Source organism: Chiloscyllium plagiosum, chromosome 16 (assembly GCF_004010195.1).
Source record: "Chiloscyllium plagiosum isolate BGI_BamShark_2017 chromosome 16, ASM401019v2, whole genome shotgun sequence".
In the NCBI taxonomy this organism is placed as follows: Eukaryota; Metazoa; Chordata; class Chondrichthyes; order Orectolobiformes; family Hemiscylliidae; genus Chiloscyllium; species Chiloscyllium plagiosum.
The window spans coordinates 69,657,951-69,676,065 of NC_057725.1; the positions used below are offsets into that span (position 1 = coordinate 69,657,951).

The 18,115-nt window shown below is 43.9% G+C and overlaps 2 protein-coding genes across 2 annotated transcripts in view; one reads left to right on the forward strand and one right to left on the reverse strand.

Annotated features, from left to right (window-relative positions):
* The window catches only part of acp2 (acid phosphatase 2, lysosomal), a 121,056-nt gene extending 116,440 nt beyond the window's left edge, over nucleotides 1–4,616 (forward strand). The window contains exon 11 of the mRNA XM_043706324.1: nucleotides 4,058–4,616. Within this exon, the coding sequence (XP_043562259.1) occupies nucleotides 4,058–4,074 (17 nt within the window). The 3' untranslated portion in view covers nucleotides 4,075–4,616. The remainder of the gene's footprint in view (nucleotides 1–4,057) is intronic.
* The window catches only part of LOC122558004 (lysosomal acid phosphatase-like), a 45,838-nt gene that overhangs the window by 6,449 nt on the left and 21,274 nt on the right, over nucleotides 1–18,115 (reverse strand). Inside the window, exons 4-9 of the mRNA XM_043706321.1 lie at nucleotides 16,731–16,883; nucleotides 16,074–16,172; nucleotides 14,197–14,292; nucleotides 3,344–3,476; nucleotides 2,790–2,881; nucleotides 2,334–2,437 (exon numbers count right to left, since the gene is read on the reverse strand). Of these exons, the coding sequence (XP_043562256.1) occupies nucleotides 2,334–2,437; nucleotides 2,790–2,881; nucleotides 3,344–3,476; nucleotides 14,197–14,292; nucleotides 16,074–16,172; nucleotides 16,731–16,883 (677 nt within the window). The remainder of the gene's footprint in view (nucleotides 1–2,333; nucleotides 2,438–2,789; nucleotides 2,882–3,343; nucleotides 3,477–14,196; nucleotides 14,293–16,073; nucleotides 16,173–16,730; nucleotides 16,884–18,115) is intronic.

Consider the following 18,115-nt stretch of genomic DNA (forward strand, 5'->3'; position numbering starts at 1 on the left):
GATGCTGCCTGGACTGGAGGGCTTATCTTATGAGGAGAGGTTGACTGAGCTCGGACTTTTTTCATTGGAGAAAAGGAGGAGAAGAGGGGACCTAATTGAGGTATACAAGGTAATGAGAGGCATAGATAGAGTCGATAGCCAGAGGCTATTTCCCAGGTTAGAAATGACTAACACGAGGGGTCATAGTTTTAAGCTGGTTGGAGGAAAGTGTAGAGGAGATGTCAGAGGCAGGTTCTTTACACAGAGAGTTGAGAGAGCATGGAATGCATTGCCAGCAGCAGCTATGGAGGCAGGGTCATTGGGGACATTTAAGAGACTCCTGGACATGCATATGGTCACAGAAATTTGAGGGTGCATACATGAGGATCAGTGGTCAGCACAACATCGTGGGCTGAAGGGCCTGTTCTGTGCTGTACTTTCTATGTTCTATATTCCCTACAGTGTGGAAACAGGCCCTTCGGCCCAACCAGTCCACACCGACCTTCCGAAGAGTAACCCACCCAGACCCATTTCCCTCTGCCTAACACTATGGGCAATTTAACATGACTAATTCACCGGACCTGCACATCTTTGGACTGTGGGAGGAAACTGGAGCACCCAGAGGAAACCCACGCAGACTCGGGGAGAATGTGCAAACTCCACACAGACAGTCGCCCAAGGCTGGAATCGAACCTGAGACCCTGGTGCTGTGAGCCGGCAGTGCTAACCACTAAGTCACTGTGCCGCCCATGTTCCTTATATACATACAACTATGTGGATATCAAAGATTTAAAACAATAATGCCTTTTTTTTAAAAATCTGCTTTTCTATTCTGATGAATGAAGTGACTAACTTCACATTTCCCCATATTACATTCCATTTGCCATCCTGCTGTCCATTCACTCAATGTGTCTATATCTCTTAACAGAGAGTGCTCTGAGCATCTGACATTCTCACCTAGCGATATATCAGCAACCCCGAAACGTGATTCTCTATCTCTTTATCTAACTCATTCATCGAGATTGTTAACAGCTGAGGTACCAACACTGATGCTTGCAGCACTCAGAGTCAGAGAGTTATACAGCATGGAAACAGGCTCTTTGGCCCAAACTGGTCCATGCTGACCATGGCACTCACTCAGTTAGATCCAACTGCATGGATTTGGTCCATACCCCGCTAAACCCTTCCCATCCATGTACCTATCCAAATTTTTTTTTTTTAAATGTTGCTATTGTACCTGCCTCAACTATGTTCTCTGGCAGCCCATTCCTCATAGGCACCACCCTCTGTAAGAGGTTGCTCCTCAGATCCTTCTTAAATCTTTCCCCTCTCACCTTAAACCTATGCCGTATTGTTTTCAATTCTCCATCCTTGGGAAAAAGACTACATGTATTCATCCTATCAATGCCCCTCATGATTTTATACACCTCTATAAGGTCGCCCTTCATTCTCCAACATCCCAAGGAATAAAGTCCTATCCTGGCCAACCTCTCCCTGTAACTCAGGACCTACTAGCCTTGGCAACATACTTGTAAATCTTCTTTGCACTCCTTCCAGTTTAACTATGTCTTTCTTATAACAGGGTGACCAAATCTGTGCACAATACTCCAACTGCAGCCTCACCAATGACTTATATAACTGTAACATCAATGCCTCAACCAATGAAAGCCAGCCTTCATCACCACCCCTGTCTACCTGTGACACCACTTTCAATGAACTATGTATTTGTACTCCTAGGTCCCTCTGTTCCACAACACTCCTCAGCGCCTCACCATTTACTGTATAAATCCTACCCTGGTTTGACTTTCCAAAATGCAACATCTCACACTTATGTGTATTGAATTATATTTACCAACCCGCAGCCCCTTCCCCATCTGATCAAGGTCCCTCTATAATGTCTGATAACCTTCCTCGCCAATGATATCTCCTAATTTCGTATCATCCGCAAACCAACTAATCATGCTTTGTACATTCACATCCAGATCATTTATGTAAATAAGAAATAACACTCTACTATTCATAACCTGCTAACCTATGAACATTTTCATTTGTTCCTTCTCTCTGCCTATTAACCCGTCCCAATTTTTGTTTAGTCTGATTAGGCCACTTGGAGCATCTGGTTGCACAGTAACTGCCCTAAAAAAGAAAATGCATAAATCAAAGAACTGGCAGGTATCCTGACTCTCTGGATTTGCAACATGCTGAGTTCCGGATATGTATACAGGCTGAGTGTTAGTTGGACCCTCCAATATTATCACGAGAGAATGGAACAATGACATTCAGAGCCCTGGGGAAATGAAGCATGAACTGTGACTGTGCAGGGCAGACATCTTGAAAACAATTTCAGAACCTACCCGTTTGTCTCTTTGTAAAGCTCAAATATGTGGCAGGCAGCATATGTTGGAGCAAGGCTGTAAATACCCAGAGCCATTTGAAGGGCTATAATAGTGGTGTCATGCTGTGAACAGAGATGAAATTCAGAATACAATCAATCATTAGACTAAATGGATTGCAGGTACAAGCAAACCGAGTTGTGCTCAACACTGAGTCACTGCCCCCAGACGGTGTTGAACACTGACTCACTGTATGGAGGTGGAGGTTAATACTGACCCTCCATGGCGGGTTCAGAATCAACACTGACAACCAGGAAGCAAGTACATGTTGGCCTTCCACAGATCACCATTGATCAAAATGTTAATGACATAGCATAAAATGTGATTTTTTTACATTATCCTGTCATGGTGGGATATTTAATCCCATCAATCATTTATACCCAACACTTTGATCCTCTTCAATCTCAGGTGACTCACCGCTGAATACATGATCATTTTGAGATGGGGAGTAGAATTGGTCTCATTTATTGAGCGAGTAATATTTTCGAGGATTTGTTTGAGGAGCACGCCTGCAAAAATAAACACATTTTTACAAACAGTAAAGGAATACAGATAAACAACTGGACCCCATACCAGAACATTAACTCTAAAGGTTATAATACCTCTGACACATTTACTGTGACACCAGACCCTCCGCAGACTGGTCAGTTTGGGGACAATTACTGTGAAACAAGGGACAGGTCAGTGTGGGGAGAGTTAATGTGAAACCTGACCCTCCAAGGACTGGTGTGTACAGTGACTGAAATCAGTCACTGTATGCAAATCTATTCCCATTAATCCATTAGAAATCTTTACCCTTCTGATTGCACATTATAATCCTAGATTGTGTAATCTCACTTATATTAAAACACTAGAACATAGAACAGTGGGCAAGCAACGGTCCCTGAGGAATGCAGTCAGCATGACAGAGAGGAGTGGGCGAGGTAAGGATACTGAGACAGCATCACTAAGAGGTGATGACATTCACTCAACCCCTTGCAGCCGTGATTTCTCCTTTGTCTGGTAGAGTCCAAACTCCGATCGGATGCCAAATTCCTTCAGTTGTCTCAAGTGTTCCATCTGCTCTGGCGTGGCCCAGGATGGGAGAGTGAAGTTGTGAACTTGCTGCCCAAGGAAGATGTTAGAACAAGAATTTATTAGGACTGTCCAGAGACACAGAGCTTATCCTAGTTTCCACAACTGGCCTCAAGTCCCTGAAAGGACACCCAATATGCCCCTAGAAAATAACAGGTGGTCAGTGAGCCTCAAGGGCAGGTAAATAATCACAAGGTTTGAATTTAGTTTTAACCATGACCTGCATTAAACCTTCTCAGACACTCCACCAAAAGAAAATGGACCACATATCTGATCTCAAAACACACTGTTAGAACTCTCAAAGATTTTTATTTTTTTTAAACTGACCAAACTTTGTTCAAGGCAAGACCTGGAGGTTAGTTGCAGACTGATTCCTGATTAAAAGGATTTCTACAGACACAGCAACAATGGGAAAGGCATTTTATTTGAACAGATAGCAGAAGTTGGCTATTAACAAGGTCAGTACCTGGGACCTGCTTCTGACAAGTTTGTAAGATACCTTATGTTCAAGTATATGGCAGATATTGAATGGTAATTGAAGAAACAATCAACATATTAGGGCAGAACCAGGACTATAAATTGTTTTTTTTTGGATTATGTTTTCTGAAAAGATCACCTTGGCTGCTGAGAAGTCAGCATGAAGATTTGAAAGGTCCCTGCCTAACCTGGCACACCAACTTCCAAAAGCCTAAAGAGTAGAAAGCTGAGATGGAGGTCTTACTACCTTTGCCTGAATGAACTGAGAAGGTCTGTCTGTCTGTTGTGTGTGCCTGTCTGTTGGGAGCTGAAAACAAATGTTTCAGGTTTAAAGCATAAACTTTAATCAGCGTATCTTGTTTTTTTTCTGTTTCTGCTAAAGTGATTGTGTATTTAATAAATAGTTAAGTCTTTTGTTTGAGATACAAAATCAGTGTCTGAAATTAATTATTCACAAAGGCTTGGTTATTCACAAGTCTGGACAGGAACCATGAGAGTAATTATTGGGGGGGGGGGGGTCTGTGACAGTTTTATTGGACTGTGTCACAAATAGAGGGACCAAAACAGATTTGGTGTCTGTCTGTGCTGTAACACTTAACTCCCCTACCACCAAGTGGTAAAAACCTTTTTAAAAATCTATTCATGGAATGAGGACACCGCTGGCAAAGCCAGCATTTATTGCCCATTCCTCATACCAAGAGAGTAATTAAGAGTCAACCATATTGCTGTGGGTATGAGGTCTCACGTAGGCAGGGTGACAGATTTCCCTCCCCAAAGGGAGTGAACTCGATTGGTTTTTGTCGACTATCAACAATTGGCTTCATACTCACCATTAGACGCTTCACTCTAGATTTTTTTTAAAAATTAAATTGAAATTCCATCACTGACCATGGCAAGGATTTGAACCCAGGTTCCAGAACAGGGCAGCAAACAACAGAGGTCCCAGAGGGGTATAGGAGGTACAGGAGTGAGGGCTCTCAAGAAAGCAACTGACTCCGGTTTCCTCCCACAGCCCAAAGATGTGCAGGTCAGGTGAACTGGCCACGCTGAATTGTCCGTAGCGTTAGGTAAGGGGCAAATGTAGGGGTATGGGTGGGTTGCGCTTCGGCGGGTCGGTGTGGACTTGTTGGGCCGAAGGGCCTGTTTCCACAGTGTAAAGTAATCTAATCTAATCTAATCTAAAAAAAAACAGGTAAGATTAGGGAGAATCCCGAGATATTCTACAAGTTTGTTGGGGAAGAGAATAGCCAGAGAAACAGTAAGGGTCTATTAGGGTCCAGTGGACAATTAGTTCTTGAAGCCAGAGAACACTGATAAAATGAGGACATCACATCTCTCTTGACACAGGAGGAGGAGAAGGATCAAGTACAGAATTCAAGAAGGTGGACTGTGGAATTCTTGAGCAGTTTAATATGAGGAGTGAGAAGGTATTGGAGGTGCTTGGCGGATTTAAAAGTGGGAAAATAACCAGGTCCAGATGAGTTGTATCCCAGGCTGCTGTGGGAGATGAGTGAGGAAATCATAGGTACCTGACCCAAATTTTTGTGGCCACAGGGGAAATGCCAGAGGACTGGAGGACAACTAATGTAGGTCCACTTTACAAGAAGGATGGTAAAGATAGACCGAGGAACTGCAGATCAAAGATTCTTACACTCATGGTAGGGAAACTAATGGAGAAAATAATGAAGGAGAAAAATCATCTCCACTTAGAGAGGCAAGGTTCGATCAGGGATCGTTAGCATGGTTTTGTCAAAGGGAGGTCATGCCCAACAAATCTGATGGAATTTTACAAGGATGTGACCAAGTGGTTGCATTAGTGTAGAATAGTTGACGTAGCTTAGATGGATTACAGGAGGCCTTTGACAAATTCCCACACGAGAAACTGATAAAAAGGGTAAAAGCTCATGGGATCCAGGGTAACTGCTCAAGTTGCATCCAAAATGACCTCTATGGCAGGAGAGAGAGGGTGGTGGTAGAAGGCTGTTTGTGTGACTGGAGCACATGTGCAGTGGTATACCACAGGGATCAGTGCTGGGTCCTTTATAGTTTGTGATACTCATAATGCTGGAGATGACCACATGGGAGAGATGGTAAGTTTAAGGGTGACACAAAGATTGGCCGGGTGGTTTACAGTGAGGTGTTTGTTTGCAGAAGAATATAAAACGATTGACCAGATCAGTGAACAATGTAACTGAAACTGATAAATTTGAGTTACGCATTTTAAGAGAAGGATCAAGACAAGGGAGCACTCGAGAATGGCAAGACACTAGGAAACACGGAAGATCTTGGGGTGCTCATCCACAGAACCATCAAGATAATTAGACAGGTTAGTAGGGTAATTACTAAGGGCATACTGGACACTTATAATCTATGCCTCGACTGATGAAGGTAAGAGGAGGGTGGTCATGTTGGAACTTTGGCCATGCCGGAGCTCGAGTATCGTATGCAGGTCTGGTCACCACACTATAGGAAGAATCTTGATTGCATTGGAAGGGGTGCAGTGCAGATTCACCAGGAGGTTGCCTGGGATGGAGCATTTCAGCTATGGAGAGAGGCTAGGTAAGCTCAGGTTGTTTTCTTTGGAGCAGAGAAGGTCTTGGGGGGACCTGATAGGGGGGTATAAGATTACGAGGGGCACGGTCAGTATGAATAGAAAGCGGTTGTACCTGTTGGTCAATAACAAGTGGCATAATTTTAAAAAGTGTAAGGCAGGAGATTTAGAGGTAATATGAGAAAATATTTCTTTCACCCAGAGGGTGGTAGGGGTCTGAAATGCAATGCCTCAGATTAGTTGAGGCAGGAAACCTAATAACCTTTTGAAGTGTCATAACATTCAAGGCTATGGGCCTAATGTGGAAAGTGGGCCTAGTGTTGGCAGTCATGTATTTTTAGCTACACGGATTGATGTAAAATGGTCTCTTCTTTACTGTATGATTCTATGAGCATTGTATGGGCCTCTCCATATTTCTGAAGAGATAACAGAGAAGGTCGGTGAGGGTAAAGCTGTTAATGTGATATACATGGATTTCCAGAAGGTGCTTGATAGAGTATCAAATAACGGACTTGAGGAAAGTTATCGGCCATGGGAGAAAAGGGGTAGTTGCAACATGGATACAAAATTGGCTGAATGACAAGAAAGAGACAGGAATAGTCAACGAACAGGCCAGAGGAAAGTTCGTGGTGGAGTTACATATCAGTGATTTGGATCTTGGTATGCAGTGGAAAATTTCAAAATCATCAGGTGACGTGAAATTGGGAAGAATAGTAACCTGTGAGGAGGACAGTGTGAAACTCCAAAAGGGCATTGACAAGTAGGAGTGAGCGAGCAGATAGGTGGCAGGTGAGGTTATGCACTTTAATAGGAAGAACACTGAAGGAGTGCATAAAGTAAGGGGTACAATTATAAAGGGGGTATCAGACCAGAGGGACATGGGTGTGGATGTGAAAAAATTATGGAAGGCGTCAGGACAAGTGGAGGGTGCAGTGAATAAAGCATACGGTGTTCTCAGCTTTATTGAGAGAGGCATAGAGTACAAGAGCAGGAAGGTGATGTTTAACTTGTTAGTCTTTGGCTTGAATATTATTGGAAAGATGCAAATCCTTGAAGCAGCTGGGATTGTTCACTTTAACAGAAGACAGCTGAGAAGAGATTTTATAGAGACTTTCAAAACCATTAGTGGGCTGAATAGTAGACAAATAGGAGACTGGGAGAACACAGCAAGCCAGGCAGCATCAGGAGGTGGAGAAGTCAACGTTTCAGGTCTTAACCCTTCTTGAGGAACAAGCTGTTCCTGTTTGTAAAATGATTTTAAAAATGATATACAGAAAAACAAGGGAAACGTGAGAACTTCAAATGAGTAGTTAAGGTATGGATGACATTAATGTACTATTTGTAAATGTGGAGGCAGGTTCAAATGAAGAGGGCACTGCATGATTATTTAGATATAAATAGTCTGCAATGGTATGGTCAAAAAAAACAGGAAATTGGCAAGAGGTAATAACTTTCATTTTAAGAGTTGTCTAGCAACAGTCACTGTACTTTTAGGTTTCTAATTAACCACAGACTTTAGGTTAAGAACAAAGAAAACTACAGCAGAGGAACAGGCCCTTCAGTCCGTGCCGATCCAGATCCTCGTCTAAACCGGTCACCTATTTTCTAAGGATCTATATCCCTCTGCTCTCTGCCCATTCATGTATCTGTCTGGGTACGTCTTAAATGACGTGATTGTGCCCACCTCTACCGGCAACACATTCCAGGCCCTCACGACCCTCTGTGTAAAGAACATTCCACGTATACCTCCCTTAAACCTTTCGCCTCTCACCTTTAACCTGTGACCCCTAGTAATTGAGCCCCCCCCACTCTGGGAACAAGCTTCTTGCTATCCACCCTGTCCAAACCTCTCATGATTTTGTAGACCTCAATCTTGTCTCCTCCTCAACCTCCATCTTTCTAATGAAAATAATCCTAATCTACTCAACCTCTCTTCATCCTGATGAACCTCCTCTGCTCCCTCTCCAAAACATCCACATCCTTTTGGTAATGTGATGACCAGAACTGTACGCAGTATTCCAAATGTAGCCAAGCTAACATCCTGTACAACTGGAACATGACTTGCCAACTCTTGTACTCAATACCCCGTCTGATGAAGGAAAGCATGCCGTATGCCCTATTGACCACTCTATTGACCTGCGTTGCCACCTTCAGGGAACAATGGACCTGAACACCCAGATCCCTCTGTACATCAATGTTCCTCAGGGCTTTTCCATTTACTGTACAGTTCGCTCTTGAATTGGATCTTCCAAAATGCATCACCTCGCATTTGCCCAGATTGATCTCCATCTGCCATTTCTCCACCCAACCCTCCAATCTATCTATATTCTGCTGACAGTCCCCTTCACTATCTGCTTATCCACCAATCTTAATGTCATCCATAAACTTGTTAATCAGATCACTTATATCTTCCTCCAGATCATTTATGTCTATCAGAAACAACAGGTCAGGAGAAATGAGATGTATTGAAGGTAGGCATATACTGTAACCTTATATCAAGGGCACCTTATCTCAGAAGCAATTATGATGCAAACCTAGTCTCCTGGTGTAAGGAGTAAACTGCTTCTGGGTAATGATTTAAAACATAGAACTTTACAGCACACAAACAGGCTCTTGGGACCACAATGTTGTGCCGAACATGATGCCAAATTAAACTAAGTTAAACTTAATCTAGTTTTGGGGTAAGGTGGGGGTGGAGGGTAAAGTTCAGGAGGAACAAAACCTGTTGGCATAATTAAACTCAGCCCAAGTAACAGAAAGTTCTCTTATCGTTTAAGTCCCCAAGCCAGAAAGTTCAAAAAGGGGTCTAAACAATCCATTGAAACATTAAAAGTGACCTGGAGCAATTCCTTGCGCTGAGAACTGTACTGATCAAGTGGACAACTCCCCATTTATCATGTTATGATTGCAGTAAAAATGAAGTGTTGCTCTTCAGCTTTCTTGCATCTGATTTTATGACTGGAGTGCTTCATCGACCTTTAGAAAAGGATGAATACTGACCAAGAATGGTTACATGCTCACCTAAACAGAGATTGGGGCAAACGTTAGCAGAGCCGACTGCATATAAAACCCATCTGCACAAAATGGTAATATCAAAGTCAAAACAGTGGAACAGACAATGACTTCAGCATTGAGAAATGTGCATTTGGTTTAATTCATATGTTTGTGATAACTTTGCATACTGGGAGACCTGTCAGCTTTGAAAAATAAAGAGATTGTGGAATTAGAAGTAGATAAATGGTCTTCTTAGCAGCAGCTACTTCAGCATAGACAAGGATAAAGAATGGGAAGTCTTGCTCTCTCTCTCTCTCTCACACCCCGAATCTCAAGTCAATCCCCAGTGATGAAGCAATTTCAAACAATCATTCACTGAGAGCTCAAGGAAATCTACAAACTTCCACTGTTGCTAAACGATTGAACCAATAGTTAAATTGTCCAAACTAGGGTCATTTGTGCAACTCATGGAATCCAAGAACATGAAACTACAACTGCCTTTACCTTCCGGTCAGTATATAGACCACCCCACCCACTAGCTTTTAAGCACAAAGTAAAGTGGTAGGATGCTCTATAAGGACATGGTATTCTTTGTGAGCAGGATGGAGGGTCTCCTGTTGTGAGTTCCCTGCCTGGTGCTGAGGTATGGGATAACTTGACCAGCTTCAAGAAATATTGAAGTAGGAGGAGTAGGATCCAGTTGTTGTGGTCCATGGTGAGACCAGCAGCAGAGGCAAGAGGTCCTGTTTGGGGAAAATCAGGAATTAGGAACAAAATTAAAAAATAGAACTGCAAGGATGGTCATCACTGAATTATTACCTGAGCCACATGCAAATTGGAATAGAGATAAGAAAATCAGGGAAGTAGACACATGGTGCAAGAAAGAAAGGTTCCATTTCAGGGGTACTGGCATCAATATGGGGAAAGGAAGGAACCGTATTGTCAGGATGGGCTCCACCTCAAACAATCTTGGACCAGCAGCCCAGTGAAAAGGTGGTTCAACTGTATTCACTAGAGTTCAGAAGAATGAAAGGGGATCTGATTAAAATGTATATAATTCTAACAGGACTGGACAGACTAGATGCAGGGAGGATGTTTCTTCTGGTTGGGGAGTTGAAAACCAAGAACATAGAGCTAAATGGAGTAAGACAACTCATTGGCCAGTTCCCAGGAGAGTGCACACCCTGGAAAGGCCACCTACATCTTGTTTGGAACAGTTCAATTGCTTAGCAACAACTAAATCAGAACCAATCACAATAAATTTCTGGTCACCCGGTTCTTGTAGAGTCAAAGTTGTACAGCATGAAGAGAGGCCCTCCAGCCCAAACTGGTCCATACTGACCAAAATGTCCATCCACGCTAACCCCATTTCCCTGCACTTGGCCCATACCCTCCTAAACCTTTCCTACCCAGATATTTGTACAAATACCTTTCAAATGTTGTTAATGTACCCGCCTCAACCACTCCTGCTGGCAGCTCATTCTATATGCAAACTACCCTCTAAAAATGTTGCCCCTCAGGTTCCCTTTTATTCTTTCCCCTCTAACCTTAAACTGATGCCCTCTTGTCCTCGATTCCCCATCCCTGGGAAAAAGACCGAGTGTATTCACCCTATCCATGCCTCTCATGATCTTATACACTTCTATAAGATCCCCCCTCAGTCTCCTACACTCGAAAGAAAGAAGTCCTAGCTTGTCTGACCTCTCCCTATGACTCAGTCCCTTGGAGTCCTGGCAACATCCTTGTACATTTCTTCTGCACTCTTCCCAGTTTAATAACATCTTTCCTACAGTAAGGTGACCAAAACTGAACACAGTACTCGAAGTGCGGCCTCACCAACGCCCTGTACAACTGCAACATAACTTCTCCACACGTGTACTCAATGTCCTGACTGATGAAGGCCAGTGTGTCAGAAACCTCCTTCAATGCCCTGTCTATCTGTCTCTCCATTTTCAGAGAACTGTGCACCTGAACTCCAAGGTCCCTCTGTTCCACTACACTCCTTAAGGCCCTACCACTCACCATGAAACTCCCTTGATTTGACTTTGCAAAATGCAACACCTCACACTTATCTATTTGCCAATTCGCGGCCCACTTCCCCAGCTGATCAAGGTCCTACTGCAATTTCTGATAACCTTCCTCATAATACTGCCTACTTCAGTATCATTTGCAAACTTACTAATCATTCTCATCTAAATCATTGATGTAGATAACAAACAGCAATGGGCCCAGCACTGACACCTGAGGTACACCACTAGTCCCAGGCCTCTAATTTGACAAACATCCTCCCACTATTACCCTCTGTATCCTACCATTCCTTTGAGGGGAGATATCATAGATGCAACAGGATGACTCCTATAAAGTTAACTGCTTCTTTTGAAACTGATGCACGACGAGCCCACCAAGATAATGTAGAAGAAAAGTGACAGAGTAAAAGGTCAAGAAATTGGATCACAAGGAGATGTAAATGGACAAATTTTAACCCCCTCCCCTTTCTCTCACACTTCAATGTTCATGTCATCAGGGACCATCCATGTGAGAACACTGATACTATAGTCACTTGACTGAAACCAGCTTGTGTTAAAAAAAATACAACACTGACATGAGGCTGCTCTCAGAATGTCAGACAGTTTGGGAGAGAGAGAGCAAAGAGAGAAGAGATCCCACCCAACAAAGGAAGAATCCTGTCCAGAATCCATTCAGAGGCAGAAAACTGGAATGCAGTCAGAGGAGGTAATAAGGAAGGCAAAAACTATCTTGGCATTTATTGTTAAAGAAATAGAATATAAAAGTTGGGAATCGTTGCTGCAACTGTTCAAGACAAGAGAGAGTATACCTGGAGTACGGTTTGTAATTTTGGTCCCCTTACTCGAGTTGCAGTGGAGACAGTTCAAAAGTTATTCACTAGATTAATTCCAGACATGAAGGGTTTGTCTTATGAAGAAAGATTGAGCAATTTTAGCCTATACTTTAGAGGTACGAGGGGAAATATAATGGAGGTATATAAGATGCTAAGGAGGAGTGACAAGTCGGCATTGATAGGTTTCTTCATTTACAGCAATCTAGACTGAGAGTGCATAGTTTTAGGATAAGAGGTAGCAGATAAAAGATATAGAGAAGGAAGAATTACTTCTCTCAAAAGGGCCATGAATCTGTGGAATTTGCTATCCCAGAGTGCAATGGATGCTGGGACATTAAGAAAATTTGAGGAGTTTGACAGGTTTTTAATTAATGGGTTGAAGGGTTGTGGAGACCAGATGGGAAAGCAGAACTGAGGCTGAGATGATTGAATTAAATGACAGAGCAGAACTCAAGGGGCTGTATTGCCTACTCTTGCTCTTTGTTCTTATATTTTATGTTAAAAATCGCACAACACCAGGTTATAGTCCTACAGGTTTATTTGGAAGTTTTGGCTTTCGGACCGTTGTTCCTTGATCAGGTACCAGAGCTCCGAAAGCTAGTGCTTCCAAATAAACCTGTTGGACTGTAACCTGGTGTTGTGTGACTTTTAACTTTGTCCACCCCAGTCCAACACCGGCACCTCTACATCATGGCTTATATTTTATAGCAGGACTATCCTTCTGTCTGTAGATTTTGAGAGGTAAAAACAATGACTGCAGATGCTGGAAACCAGATTCTGGATTAGAGTGGTGCTGGAAAAGCACAGCAGTTCAGGCAGCATCCGAGGAGCAAGGAAATCAATGTTTCGGGCAAAAGCCCTTCATCAGGAGAGGGCTTTTGCCCGAAACGTCGATTTCCCTGCTCCTCGGATGCTGCCTGAACTGCTGTGCTTTTCCAGCACCACTCTAATCCAGAATGTAGATTTTGAGAACTCAGTCAGATGTTCACTTCAGGGGCTTAACTGCATCTCTAACCTGCAAAGCTCTTTCAAGTAGGAAGTCTCTGAATTTATCCTCAGAACCATTACTGTCACTGAACCAAAATTATCAGGCCTGTAACACTTCCAGGTTTCATCTCAAAAGATAATAACAAGAGTAACTTTTTGAACTTGACAAAGTACACGCAGTCTCTTCTGTAATCATCTAGACTTGTGCGTTTGTGCTGTACGAGTGGGCACTGTTGAGATTCCATTTGAGGTTGAGAAATAAACACAAGTTCTTTCTTTTAAGCTAATGTGTCTGTTCTTGAGGTCACAGCACTCAAGGGTTGAAACCTTCTTTGAAGCACACCGTGTTGCAGTTAGATCGAAGTGAAGTAAGAAACTAGGGGAACCATCATATACCATCCTTAAACTGCCTGGAGCAGGCCATACATTCCTTCTCTCAAATGCATGGCCACAGTCACTTGGCTGCTCTTGGGATCTTTCTGTCTACAAATTAGCTGCAGCATTTCCAACATTAGAACAGTGGAAACAAACCAAACACTGTTTCAGTGGCTACAGAACACTTCAGCGCATTTTGAGGCTGTGAAAAGCACTAAAATATATACATATTCTGATTTTGATTATGGGTTAAAGGTGACAGCCAGTCAGAATTTACATTAACTCCATTCACTCTCTACTCTTAAGTTCATGTGATGAGAAGTCTGATATGCGGTCAGACTGAAACTACAGGTAGAGGTAAACCACGAGAGTGGGAAGTGTGGTGCAATTGTCACTCTGAAGGGAAGGCATTTGTGCACATGTACACAAGCCTGTGTGCATGTTACATCGCATGCTCAACCTCCACCCCTGCCATATCCAGTTTGCAATCCCACAAAACAACTCACCTCACAGAACAGAGCATCATAAATCATCCACAGATTAAATAGTGTCAGGTTCGCAAAGGGAGTTCCAGTGTTTTTAGCCAGCGTCTTCAGGAATTCCTACATCAGCAACCAGTAAACAGTACATATTACATCAAAACATCCAGGTTAATGGGCATAAGAATGTGGTTGACATTGGAGAGAGGGGGGTCTCTTCAATAATCACCATTATAGTCCCAGAGAGAGGGTCTCTGCAATTATCACCATTACTGCTCATCAGAGAAGGGTCTCTGTAAAAGTTATTGTTACAGTCCCAGAGAGCGGGTCTCTGCAGTCATTATTGTTACAGTCCCAGAGGGAGGATCTCCATGATAGTCACTATTACAGTTCCAGAGGGAAGGTCTCTGTGATACTCACTGTTCATAGAATTCCTACAGTGTGGAGGCAGGCCATTTGGTCAGTCAAGTTCACACTGACTCTCCAAAGAGCATCCCACCCAGACCAGCCCCTTATCCTATCCCTGTAACTCTGCATTCCCCATAGCTAATCAACCTGATCTACACATCCCTGGACGCTATGGGCAACATAGCACAGCCAATCCACCTGCACATTTTTGGGCTGAGAGAGGAAACTGGAGCAACTGGAAGAAACCCACTCAGACACAGGAATAATGTGAAAACTACACACAGTCTCCAAGGATAGAATCGAACCTGAGTTCCTCTTGCTGTGAGGCAGCAACACTCACCAGTGGGTTACCATGCCGCCCCATTATTATACTCAAGGATGGACTGTCTCTGCAGGATTCTCCATTGCACAGACCCAGGGAGATGGTCTCTGCCATATTCGTCATTACAACACCCCTAGAGGGAAGATCTCTGTGATAATCACTAGAGGGAAGGTCTCTCTGATAATCACTTTTGTAGTGCCAGATAGAAGGTGACTGCAGTAATCAACACTGCAGCCCAAGGGGATTATTATCACAGCCCTTAAGTATCAAGGTCTGCATGATAACCAATGTTACAATCCCAGAGGCAGGGTCTCTGCAAGTATTATTGTTACCATAGTGACCGTCCCTCTGAACAGGTTGTCATCACTGGTGGAGTTTAGGATGAAGGGTCTCTGCAGTAATCACCATTACAGTCCTCGAGAGAGGTCTCTGTGACAATCTCCATTCCAGTCCCCTCTGCAGTCATTACTGTTACAGTCCCATGGAGAGGATTACAGTCACTTCAGAGGGTGCATTTCGACAGTCATTACCATTACCGTCTCTTCAGAGGGGGTGTCTCTCTGCTAAAGACCCAAAGACAGGGCCTCTGCAGTAATCAATGTTACAGTCCGAGGGACAGGGTACATATGATAATCATCTTTAAAGATTCCCCCAGAGGGAAGGTTTGTGCAATAATCACTGCTATAGCCTGAGATGAAAGGTCTTTATGATGCTCACAGTCATAGTCGAGGATGCAAAGTCCTTCACTAATCACCATTACACTCGAAGAAGGATAATCACCATTCATTTCCCTGAGAGAGAGAGGCTTCCTGTAGTAATTTCCATTAGAGCCTCCTCAGAGGGAGGGTCTCTGTGGTAATCACCATTACAGCTCAGAGATAGGCTTTCTTGGATAATCACTATAACAGTAGTAGAGGCAGGGTCTCTGCAATAATCTCGGACTATCACTACGAAAGGAAAACAGGAAATACTGTAAATAATTAGCAAGTTTGGGAGCTTCTGGAAACAGATAAATGAGAAGCACGAGTCTGAAAGTGGTGAGTTAAAAGACAGAGAAGAAGAATGAAGCAAATAGAAAAAAAAAAGATACCCTGGGGAAGAGGCAGTGTGCCAGTGAGTGGTTGACAGAACAGAGATTAGACAGACTCATTTGTTATCTATGCTCAACACTCACCCGGTTGTCTTGCATGGTCTTCTTGTATTCCCAACAATTCTTCGTCTCATTCTGCAACTGCTCAAAGCGAGGGCAGTTTCTCAATGGGTACAGCAGCAACTGAAATGATTCACATTGGTTCAGTTCCAGTGTTGGGGTCAATATCCGCCCCCTTCCCCCCACAGACCCAGTGCCAGGGTCATCAACCACCCCCTCCTCTTTGCTTACAAAGCCAGTGCTATGGATTCCCAACCCCAGGATCCAAACCTCCAGCCTCCTCCCACCCCAGCCCTCTCCCCACGGGCCCAGTGATAGGGCCAGCTCCCGACCTTCCTCTTACGCCAGCCCTCTCCCCACGGGCCCAGTGATAGGGCCAGCTCCCAACTCTCCTCTTACCCCAGCCCTCTCCCCATGGGCCCAGTGAGAGGACCAGCTCCCCACCCTCCTCTTACCCCAGCCGTCTCCCCATGGGCCCAGTGATACGGCCGGCTCCCCACCCTCCTCACACCCCAGCCCCCTCCCCATGGGCCCAGTGAGAGGACCAGCTCCCTACTGTCCTCCCACTCCAGCCCTCTCTCCATGGGCCCAGTGAGAGGGCTAGCTCCCCACCCTCCTCTCACCTCAGCCCTCACCACAGGGACACTGTTGCCTTTTAGCCAAGGTATTTGGGATACTTGCCCAGTCATCCATCGTTGGCACTGTATGCACAGGGATTGGCTGCCAGCTAAGATTGGTACGGAAGACCTGTTGTCCATGTGGAGGGTAGAAGCCAGCCAGATCTGCCTCAGCACTCATCAGAGTCCGGTCAATATCTGTACTCCGAACATAAATCTATAGCAGAGAGCACACAATGTACTCGTGGGAACATAAAAGAGCCATCAAGGCTGTTGCTTGTTGAGAACAACCATAGCAACCCACCTTCTGACCCAATCCTAGTTGGACATTCGCAGCAGAACCACACCTGATTTTTTTGTTTTGGACCCAGTTTATTTAGAGTCAGAGTGATAGAGATGTACAGCACGGAAACAGATCCTTCGGTCCAACCCGTCCATGCCGACCAGATATCCTAACCCAATCTATTCCCACCTGCCAGCACCCGGCCCATATCCCTCCAAACCCTTCCTATTCATATACCCATCCAAATGCCTCTTATATATTGCAATTGTACCAGCCTCCACCACATCCTCTGGCAGCTCATTCCATACACGCACCACCCTCTGCATGAAACATTTGCCCCTTAGGTCTCTTTTATATCTTTCCCCTCTCACCCTAAACCTATGACCTCTAGATCTGGACTCCCTGACCCCAGGAAAAATTCGTCTATTTATCCTATCCATGCCCCTCATAATTTTGTAAACCTCTATAAAGTCACTCCTCAGCCTCCGACGCTCCAGGGAAAACAGCTCCAGCCTGTTCAGCCTCTCCCTGTAGCTCAGATCCTCCAACCCACGGTCAAACCAAGATACGTATTCCACAATATCACAAATATTCAGTCAGACAGCATCACTTGACTCAGCCTCTTGTTGCGAACCTATTCCTAAAATCATAGACGTTTGCAGCATGGAAAGTTGCCATTCAGCCCAAGTTATTTGTTGTTTTAAGTCTGTCCAAGAGAAAGGCTGCAGTAGTGAGTACAGTGGATTCTTTCTTGATTATATGTTTTTGGAGATAAGTCTCTTGATTAAACTTAAAATATAAGCCATAGCTATTAATTTAACCTGGGGCAGTGTTTGTAGAGGAATAAGACGGTGTTATTTTCTGGGTCTGTAGATTGTGAAGGAGCAAAAATGGCCTTTGCAATGATATGTACTTCTTGTCAGATGTGGAAGATAGTTTAAGGGTTACTGCGGATTATAGCTGCCATAAATGCTGTTGGATGCAAATCTTATCAGATCAAGTGGATCGGTTGGAGAGACAAATAGAAGCAATGAGGAATTTGCAACAGCAACAACAGTATGTGATAGATGGCAGTTATAGGAAGGGGGGAAAGCCTCAGATACAGTCACATAGATGGGTTAACTCCAGGAAGGGTAAGAGAGGTAGGCAGCTAGTGCAGGAGTCTT